At 46.3% G+C, this 9,911-nt stretch overlaps 2 protein-coding genes across 2 annotated transcripts in view; one reads left to right on the top strand and one right to left on the bottom strand.

Annotated features, from left to right (window-relative positions):
- The first annotated feature begins 813 nt into the window (after nt 1–813).
- Nucleotides 814–7,306, top strand: MRPL33 (mitochondrial ribosomal protein L33). The gene is made up of 4 exons (XM_074579680.1): nt 814–938; nt 2,182–2,200; nt 4,667–4,773; nt 6,991–7,306. Exons 1-4 carry the CDS (start codon nt 917–919, stop codon nt 7,038–7,040), a joined length of 198 nt encoding a protein of 65 aa, XP_074435781.1. The 5' UTR covers nt 814–916; the 3' UTR covers nt 7,041–7,306.
- The window catches only part of RBKS (ribokinase), a 69,959-nt gene continuing 67,277 nt past the window's right edge, over nt 7,230–9,911 (bottom strand). The window contains exon 8 of the mRNA XM_074579679.1: nt 7,230–8,489. Within this exon, the coding sequence (XP_074435780.1) occupies nt 8,316–8,489 (174 nt within the window). The 3' untranslated portion in view covers nt 7,230–8,315. The remainder of the gene's footprint in view (nt 8,490–9,911) is intronic.

Here is a 9,911-nt window from a genome sequence, read left to right as displayed (position 1 = left end):
TTCCTTGAGATGTTGTCTTCCTCTGGTCTTTTATAGGGTCAGCCATTTGTTTTCATGCCATAGAATATAAAATTAACTGCATGTTATTATACACTCTAAACCTTGCTTTCCATCTAAATACGTCAAGCTGACATTTTTATTTCCTTAGTAACTGCTAAATATTCAAGGACTTGAATTCCTTCATTAAGAGATTACCTAGTTGGTGGGAGAGGGAGGACAAGTAAGCCGCAGAGCTTCTGTGAATTCTTTAGAAGGTAATAACTTACAATTCATTATCTAACTGGTCAGAAGAACATGAAAACTTGCCTTGGTGCCCTACTCGAGCCTCCCCGCCCGCTGCTTTTGCACAGTATCTCAAATACTGACAGGTTTAGCTGCCTCGGGGACTGGGATGCCACAGCAGTACCGCCTTTTTTTATACAAAAGGGCACAAAGCCGGGCGGAGGTTAGCAGATGCGCTGAGGGATAGACGAGCCTGCTGCGGGGCAGGCCCCGGGTCCGCTGACGGCCGGGGGGGGGCGCAGGCCCACCCTCATACCCCACGGCTGTGGGGCTACCGGAGCCGGCCGCGGCCCCCCCCACCTCTGCGCAAGGGCCGGCGCCGCGGGCCCGCCTCGGCCTGCGCAGGGAAGCTCCGCCGCCAGGCCCCAGGCTTCACCCGCTCGCCGTGCCGGCACCCAGACGCACACGGGCGGCTCTGCCCTCCGGAGACCCCGGCCTCATACCGCAGGCTCTCCTACCGGCCGTCGCCCGGCCCCCGGCAGCCGCTAATGGTCACCGCGCCCCGCCCACGCACTGGCCCCGCCCCGCCAGGCGGGAAGGCGGTGGCCTCGCCTCCGCCCCCGCGCCCCGGAAGCGCTTCTGCCGGGCGGCCCGGAAGTGGCTGTGGCGGCTCGGTGGTGTGAGAACCGGCGTTATGTTCCTAACGGCGGCGGCTTGTGAGCGGTGCAGGGAGGAGCGGGGCCGGGCGGGCGCTCGCGCGCGAGGGGGGGGCGGTGTTGGCGGCGTTGGAGTCGGTGGCGGCGGCGGCGCCGCCACCTGCCCTTCAGCTGCTCTGGCGGCGGGGCCTGCAGCTCCCGGCGTGCTCCGCGCTGCCTCGTGGCGGGGCAGCCGTTGGAGGGCGCGAGGCTGGGGCCGTCTGGCGGGTTTCCTTGAGGGGACGGGGCCGGCGGGGGGAGGGTCGGGGCCGGCGGGGGACGGGGCCAGCGGCCGGGGAGGGTGGGTTGTGCAGGAGAGGCCGGCGGGGTGTCAGCAGGCAGAGCGCTAGGCCCAGTGGCAGGGGGAAGGCGATAGGAGTGGGACCGGCCCGCCCTCAGAAGCGAGGTCGAGAAACTTCAGCTCTTTCTCAACGGGAAGCTGCTGGAGAGAGTGGGGCGGTGGCAGGAAGGAGGTGAGGAACGTGCCCTTCGACGCATGTGGGTGAGCTCTGGATGTGGCGAAGGCAGGGTGCGAGAGGAGGCTGGCCTGAAGCTCATGAAAGCCTGAACAAGAGTTGCTCAGACAGAATATAGAGAAGCAATTTTTAAAAATTTTGGTTTGGTTTGGTTTTTTTTTTTTTTTTTTTACATTTATGCTGTAGATTTATGATTACTTTAAATTCACTGACAGAAGAAAAAGAACTCTGCCTATTTCATCCTATGTGGTGGGTTATGGGCCTAAAGCCAGCCATGTGAGAAGGTTAGCCTCAACCAAGAACAGCTCTCTGGTCCGGTTCACTGTACGGCCACACAAACCTTTGCGTTGGCACTATAGCAGGAACCAGAGCAGGGGTGGGCGTGAGCAAGTAGGGGAGAGTGGGACTGCAGTTTTCACCAGCAGTGTTAGTTCATACCTGCCTTAGCTGCGTGTTCATCTAGTGGATTCATATTCAGCGTTGAAGCTTTATGTTGAAAACATCTGGAGGCTGCAACAAGTACAATCTGTTGTGCTAGGCGCTGCGCTTGCACAGACACTTGTAAAGGCGGTATGATGGAAGAAAGAGCAAGCAACTGGGAGCACATAGATGGAAGGATGTGGGGCATTTTTTTGCGACAGTAAATCTCTTTGCACAATCTATTTGGGGCAATTGCAAAGACAGGCAGCGGAAAACTCTTAATCTTTATATTTTGCTTATAAGGGAAATGAGATAAAAAGATAACTGTTTCTTCTTTTTTTCCTCTTTTTCATGCTCCAAAAAAACAGTGGCCAAGAGCAAATCTAAGTAAGTGGCGTTTTCCTCACCAGTTTTTGATTTCTGCTACCACTCCGTATCTTCAAGTGATTTTACAAAATATTAGGCTTCTCTAGACTTTTTTGATATGCAGTCCTTGTGTCTAGCTGCGTCCTCTCTGTCCTTCTGCATGTGTGTCTGTTCACAGGTAGGTACAGAATGGTGTGGGTACAGAGTAGGTCTTTGCTGTCTGTGGGATGGGCTTTGGGTAGGTGCTGTGAACCTTTCTCATAGGCAGCATGCAGAATGCTTCACACTTGTAGCACGTTGATACATGAGGAGTGGACAGGGTGCAGTCAGTGCTGTGGGCCTCTTGATTTGCCCTATAGTTCAGCTCAGCCAAGGTGTTAGTGGGCACTGAAAGAAAATTAGTCACAGTCTTTTGACCTGTAAAGAAAGCTGATGTGTGTTAAGAGTTGGAAAGGAAGGAATAACTACTTTCAGCACACCAGTAGTCTTACAGTGTGGATGCAAGGAGACAAGATCATGTGGAGAGAATGACTTGCATCCAAAATACTATCTGTAAGAAAATTAGTTAGACAAATCCAAGGGGCTAAACTGATATGTTTCTGTGAATACATTCCTGTCTTCTCATTCTCAGAAGTTGTATTCTGTGCAAATGTATTATATTTGGTACTGCACAGCCTCAGGAACTATGGCCTTTGGTAAGTTTTCTGTTTTTTAAGAATCAGCCCCCAACAGAGCCAGTACCAACCAATTGCTGGGTTTGAAGAGATTCTTCTGTTACAGGATTTCTGTGCAATTATCAAGGTTTTAAATTAAGAAAGCACGTCCCAAGTATGTGCCTGTCAGGGAAGAGAGCAGTTTGACGTCTTCACGTTCTACTGTTACGTGTTCGCAGAAACAAACACAACAAAGCAGATGTTTCTGCGAGGTGAAAAAGTAGCTTATAAAAATGGTGTTACTAATGTTAATGTAGTGATTTGGTTTTTTCCCTCCCCTCTCCTTTTTATTCCTGATTTTCCTTTCTCTGTTCTTTGTATAATCCCACAGGTACTTCAGGAATATGTTATCTCCTTATGTTATATATCCTTCTGTGCCACCCTTGGGTTTTCTCCCCATGTCCCAATAGCTTTCCACTGTTCTTTTCTGCCTCTGCTCTTAGTTACCTTTCTTCATTGGGCAGCAAGTTTTCTGAACAAGGTGTGTTCTTCAGAAAGGGCTTGGCCTCAGAATATGTGGTGCACAAGAATTTCAGGACCTGGTCATACTGATACCACTGATTCCCCCAGAAAGGGGAAACTGCACAGAGGCTTTGAGGAAGTGGGTGAGGTATAGGGGAAGGAGTCTGTGTGGTTACTGGTGCTACACATTACACCTGCAGTAGTGTACAGAACAGGGGGACAGTAATCGGGGATAACCTCTAGACTATGCTTGGTTGGTTGGTCTGCAGGAATCTATTGTTTTTCTGTTTATTTTGAACTCAACAGTAAATTAGATTGCAAAGCTGAAAAGGGAGAGCACAATGAAGTACACTGGTCAGAGCTGCACCAGTGAGGAAGAATGGATGTCTCTTCAAGGTTAATTTTGACAGACCATTTTGTATTAGAAGCAGGAAAATCAAGGAAAATGAATTGAATTCCCATGTGCAGAGATGTATCCATCTCTTTATTGTAATGGAAGAGAAAGATGTAATTTGCAGACTGGTTAAAGGGTTTGACCTTTCTTTTGAAACTTCAGAAGGTGCCCTGTGTCTGGGAAGTTGCACAGATCTCAGCATACTTCCAGGGTCAGGGGGGTGGTGTCAGCTTTCTCAGTGTCCTGGCTTGCCCAGCTCCCAGGGACACCGCAGCTGCTGCCAGTCCACCCCACAAACCGGGAGCCCACTGGAGGGGAGGGGCTTCCCATGGCTGGGTTAACATCAAGCCCTGTATCTCTAGTGGGACAGACAGCGAGACAGTGCCAAGGGGCCTTGCTTCTCCTTTTGCATGCCTCTTGTTCCATCCTATCTGCTGGGGTTCCTCTCTGCCTGTGGAAGTGATAGTCTGTGATACAATGTTATCAACAGCCTGCACATCTTTAACTCCTGTCATCCTTCTTCGCTTGCCATTATCTTTTCAGCTGTAGTGACTCAACTGTATGCTGATTCTTCCCCCCCCCCCTTCTTTCTTTCTTTTCTGTTTTTCTTCCTATCCCCTCACAGTTTTGTGGAGGAGCTACTTCTCTCTGAGCTTGTATTCTGTTTAGGAGTTATTTACTTAAACTTGATGCTGGAGTTTATGGTTTATAGTGGGCTCTGTGTCTGTGTTAGAAATTTAACATATAGTATTGATGCTCCCATCCAGAACATCATGAAATTGAAAGGCACCATCTTTTGTGATTCTGCCAAGTTGTTTATGCTAAAAGCTTGTCTGTTTGGCCGTGCCCTGGCAGACACATGGTGGGCCGTTGCTGTGTGCCTGTGCACTGACACAGAGACATTTCTTGTGCCTTTAGGTACATTCTGGTGAGGATGAAAAGTGCAGCCGAGACAGGCTTCTGTTTCAACATCAGGAGACTCCGACTGCAGGAAAAACTGGTCCTGCTGAGATATGATCCCATTGGTAAGAGAGCTTAGGGAAGAAGTCAGCCTGCTTTGTATAAGCTTCTCAGATTGTGGGGGGCAAAAGATTTGAATATAACAGGATTTTTCCCATCTAAGCAGAATATGTCATAACATGTTTCATACTCAGATGATTGTACAGTTGCTGTTCTTCATGACATTCCAGTGGGAAGTAAACCTTACCCTCATTTTACAGATTGTGGTAGCGAAACAAAGTAGTGACTTGCCTGACACATCAGAGTCTTTGATGACAGCGATGCCACATGTCAGTGGCAAAGCAAAGTGACACAGGAGTTCTTTCACTCTGTTTCTTTGTGTGGTTTGCTAGACTGTGCTACCTCCAACAAGCAGCCACGAAGCATGCATCAATAGAAATGTTCTGTTAAGCTGCCATGGGTGCTCTAGACAATAAATTTTAACCATCACTTACAAAATGGACTTTTTCTTTTAAAGAAATAAACACAAGGTCCTCCTCCTCCACAAATGATGCCATTCTCCAGATGACAGTTTGTGGGTTCTTTTATGTTCCTCTGGTCCTTGCAGATTTTCTCAGTTTAAGAATCTGATTTTTTGGGGGGGTTATAGCACTTGTCAAACTGCATTTTGCTCACCAAGCTTTTGAAAGGTGACTAAGAGCTGAAGTTTCTGGGGCAGGAACTAGTCTGTAGTTAACATTAAAAAGCTTAATTATTTTATGTTAAAAAGCTGAATTTGGGGAAACTTAGAATTTAAACATGACCATGCTAGAAATAGCATGGTGGAGTGAATGCAAAAACCACGTATTTAAATCTATAGAATGAAGAAATGTGTTAAGCAGCTCTAAGTAGATAACATCATGCATGGCCAGTAGTTATGTGGTTCAAGCTTATATGTTCTTATAATTTTGTGTTCTTGTTAGATGACTAACCTTTTCATACTCAGATCTAACGGTACAGGAGCTTTATGGCAGGTGAGAGAAACCACCAGAGCAGCAGTATGCTCTAATCAAAGCACTCACGCTGACAGAGGTTGTGGCTCTCCTTCTCAATTCCATACAGAAGGGGAATCAGAGATCACCGGCATTATTTTCTTGAATAAGAAAAGTTTAAATTACTGCATCGAAACATTGTGCAAAGTGATCCTCCAGAAGCTTCGCAACTTGTAGGAAATGCAAAGAGAGTGGAGAGCTCAGGCTAAGTAGAGCTTCTGTCGCAGAACATGTAGTAGGTTGTTGAAGTACGAAATTGGAAGTAATTAGGAAAAAAAGCTCTGATCTTTGTAGCCTGTAGTAGAACACAAGTGAGAAATTGATGTGAGAAAGTGCTGCATGTGTGAAGGGAAGTAAATTTGAGTCTAGATACCAACTCACATCAGGAATATGTTAGGAAGCATTTTCACTTGGCATGCATTTTCACCTTATGTTTTGTACTTCTCAAAAACCTGGGACCTCCACAGAATGAATCTTTTTAGTGAAGTAGTGGCAGTGGTGCCCAAGTTTCACTACCTCCTAACTGCAGCAACAGAATGCGTTACTAAGTTGCAGCATTTCTTAAAGCGAAACTTTTATGTGGAAGAAGAGATTTTGTTATTGTGTGAATTGCTCTTGCGTAGCTTTCAAAGGAATTCATATGATGAAGTTCTAGCGGAACAGTGGTGCCTTTCAAAGGGCATTGTAAAGCTTTGCTTTGATTTTATTTTTTTTTAATTATTTTTTTTTAGTAGTGCATTGGCTATGCTTAACCCGTAGCTGAACTGACTTTGCTAAAATCAGGTGTTGGAGGCAGGGTCAGTTTGTGCCTCATTGAGAGATCCACAGGACGCTTCGTTAACTTTGCAGTCAGTCTGTGAGACTGACTAGATCCAGCTCATCATCTGTAGTTGTTTGGGCTCTGAAGTTGAAGAGTAGTAGAAAGCAGTAAGAACCTATTTTTGTCCCTGCATCGAGTAGCTGTGACTCAGAATAGTCACACAGAGCAGCTGTTGAATGTTTTCAGCCACTCAAATCCTGATACTTATTTTCACAGAGGTAAAACGGACCTCTTAAGAACTAAAAATTGCATGTGGTAAAGTGAAAGCACTACTAAACTCCTTCAAGAGCTGTTTAACAGCAGCACCGCGCCAGTCAGTTGCTCCACGCTCATCTAAGCAGCGAAGGCAGCCAGGAGAAGGGGATGTAGGCTTGTTGAATTGCATCTTAACACTTCAGGCTTTTTAACAGATTCTTTTTTTTTCCCTATAGCAAAACAACGTGTCCTCTTCACAGAGAAGAGAAAAATCCGCTCTATCTGAACAATGACTGGACTTGATTTATGCATGAGGAGAGGACAGTTTGGGGGGAGGACAGGGTGAATGCTGATTCAGAAATCGAGCAACATGGGCTGAAAAGAGAGGAAATGAACTGGGATCACCGTCTCCTGTGATTTGAAGGCCATTGTGAATAAAACAATGTAGAGAGAGAAAATTCTTAATGTCTGGACATAGATCATCACAGTAACATTTATTTATCTTTTGAGTTATTTTTACAGTACTCAATTAAAAAAAAATTAAATAGCAAATCCCATTGTCTGTGTTTTCCATTGTGAAAGAGGCTGTAATCTTCAAAGGAACTATTGTTTTATAAGGCAATAAAAATTAACATTTTCCACAGCAGGAATTCAATGGCAGGATTGCAAGTTTTTCTAACCTACCAGCCACAGATTCAACAGTAGTTACCACAAATTGGTGTCATTCCTTGGAGGGGTAGTGTTGCACCAGCTCCTTCCTAGGAAAGGAAGAAGCAACGGGAACCTGGTGAAATGAGATGAGCTTTTGGATAAGCTGTGACTATGGCTACAGGTCTATGTTATTTTCAGTCAGGTAAGTAGGATGGATTTTTCACTCCTGGATTTTTGTCAAGCATGAAGAAAGCACAGGGCCAGAGTTCTCTGATACTTGTGGAAGATTTTCTTTAATTAGCTCACCTATGTTTAGAGCCATATGGCTAGAAACATTTTTCGAAGTCTACCTCAGTAGCACTCTTGTCCTCTTTGTGGTTTGAGGGACCTTCCACAGTGTGGCAGAGGGCAGCGCTGCAGCCCGCATCTGAGGCACAGGGGAACAGATGGGCTGGGGGGCTGGAGGTACGGTGCTTTGTTATGAGCCAGACGCTGGCCTTGGTGGCTGCAGCCAAGGGCTGAAGTTGCAATCTCAAAGCTAACGCTCAGCTTCACGTGCTGGCATGGCACATCAGAACTTCTGATTAAAATCAAGGTAAAATATCACCAGGAGCCCAATACCCTCCAGATGTTTTGCTGTAAACTTTGTGTAGTTCAGTGTAGCGCATTGGGTGGGATGGCCACGAGCCCAGTGGCTGTGTGCGGGGCCAGAGAGACCTGCCGTGCTGCGTTTGAAAGGCCCACTGCCCCATCATACTGTTGTAGAACACAAACTAACAGGATTCTTCAAATAAGAAGCAAAGAGACTTTCCTGGTCTTTCCAGTCAGCAGAGGAGAACCTCGGTGCAGTCAGGAGAATAATGCTGTCTGGGATAAGATAAAATCAGTACATTGAGCTAGACAATGTCAATTAGAAAAGGTCCTGAGGCAAGTCCTTCCTGTAAGGATATGAAGATTGTGTCCCTGATGCCTGGACGCTCACTGATGCGACGCAGTTAGACTTCCTGATCATTTCCTCCATGGCTAACTTGGGATAGTAAGCCAGGTAGAAGGCCAGTGCTCCCACAAAACTGTCTCCAGCTCCCTAGAATAAAATAACAAAGAAGTTTAAGCATATTCGCACAGGGAAACGATTCAGATGCGTTTACTGGAAAGACGAAAGTTGCAGCACTGATTGCAGGAGTCAGGAAATTGTTCAGGGGTTGAGTTCAATTCACTTTTGTATTCCTGGGAAATTCTGCCATGTTAAACTAACGGCATGATACGACCTTTGTGCCCAGCTCTTGACTCAAGGTATGCATTATAATATGGCTTAAACTTAAAGGAAAAAAAAGAAAAGCAGCTACAGTTCAGCAACACGCTGTTATAGACATTGCTTTTGAAACTTCCTGTTGTTGGAGTGTCCAATTTTGATTTCTCAACCTGAACATTTCATTAAAGCTATTTTTCTCTCATTTAACTTCTGTTTTTCATAAAGGGCAGTGGTAGAAGGGACAGAGAAAAGGGGAAAAAAAAATAAGCCATGTGGCTTGTGGCGTCTGTAAATTCCTAATTGCAGAACGATACATTTTGATGCCTCCAGAACTTAGCTGTTGTTCATTAAAAAGGTCCCACTAACGAAGGTCTATGCTATGTCTGTCGCATAAACCACCCTTGCAACAAGCTTTGCTGCCTCTGCTGAGTTTGACTGCGGGGGGGCAGAGGACAGTGGCATTCACCTGGAGCTCTGGCCCTCTTGAGTTACCCGTCCCCAGGCCGTCTCTCCCAGGAGAGCTGCCTGATGCTCTGCGAGCCCTTAGCAAACAGGGAACGTGCCATCTCCGGGCGGGCACTGGCCGTGTCCCGGCTTGCTCTGACCCTCTAGCCCAGAGACCACTAGATCTCCTCCGATCAGCAGGGGATAACAACTGTTCGTCTCCTGAGTGCTCCCGAGTAACTGTTGAGTGTCCTCAGCAACTGGCAAAATGAATCATTTTTAATTTGATTTGCTCACTACATTCCACAGTGTCCCTTCCCCCTCCTCCCCTAAAACTGGCTTGATTTCTAAGGCTGGACTGATAACAATTCTTGTTGATACCGTAAAACTGGTTCTAAGGTCCCCTTTTTTTAATCATACTTTTATATTAGTAAAAGTGTTACACTGGACACACTGCTAATATCGTACTTAATTTAAGAACCAGCATATGGATTACCTCCCCTGAGGGGTTTTACCTCTGAACTTGTAATAAATAGGCCCCAAGAGTCATGGGACAGGAGCAAAAGGCCTGGAAAAAAGTTAGTTAAAATAGCCGAGCAAAATTTCTAACTGGAAGTTAAGGCTAGGAAGTAATTTTCCAATTTTGAGTTCTAGTGCTTCTCAGTGTTAAACTCCTATTTACCCTAAAATCAGCTGCATATAATATCATTCCGGCAAAAAAATACCATTTCCACAGAGATCTGTAACAAGCGGCTGGCCGGGCAGAGCAGCATGGCCATTGCAAGGGAAGCCTAAAGGGGGTGAGCGCAG

The sequence above is a fragment of the Larus michahellis genome, chromosome 3 (genome assembly GCF_964199755.1).
Source record: "Larus michahellis chromosome 3, bLarMic1.1, whole genome shotgun sequence".
Lineage (NCBI taxonomy): Eukaryota > Metazoa > Chordata > Aves > Charadriiformes > Laridae > Larus > Larus michahellis.
This window is presented reverse-complemented; position numbering and strand designations above follow the sequence as displayed.

Excerpts from the sequence above, each read along its gene's own strand:
- MRPL33 (XM_074579680.1), top strand. The coding sequence starts at position 917 with ATGTTCCTAACGGCGGCGGCTT. Across the intron at positions 4,774-6,990 it reads GCTGAGATATGATCCCATTG|CAAAACAACGTGTCCTCTTC; the intron begins GTAAGAGAGCTT and ends TTTTCCCTATAG.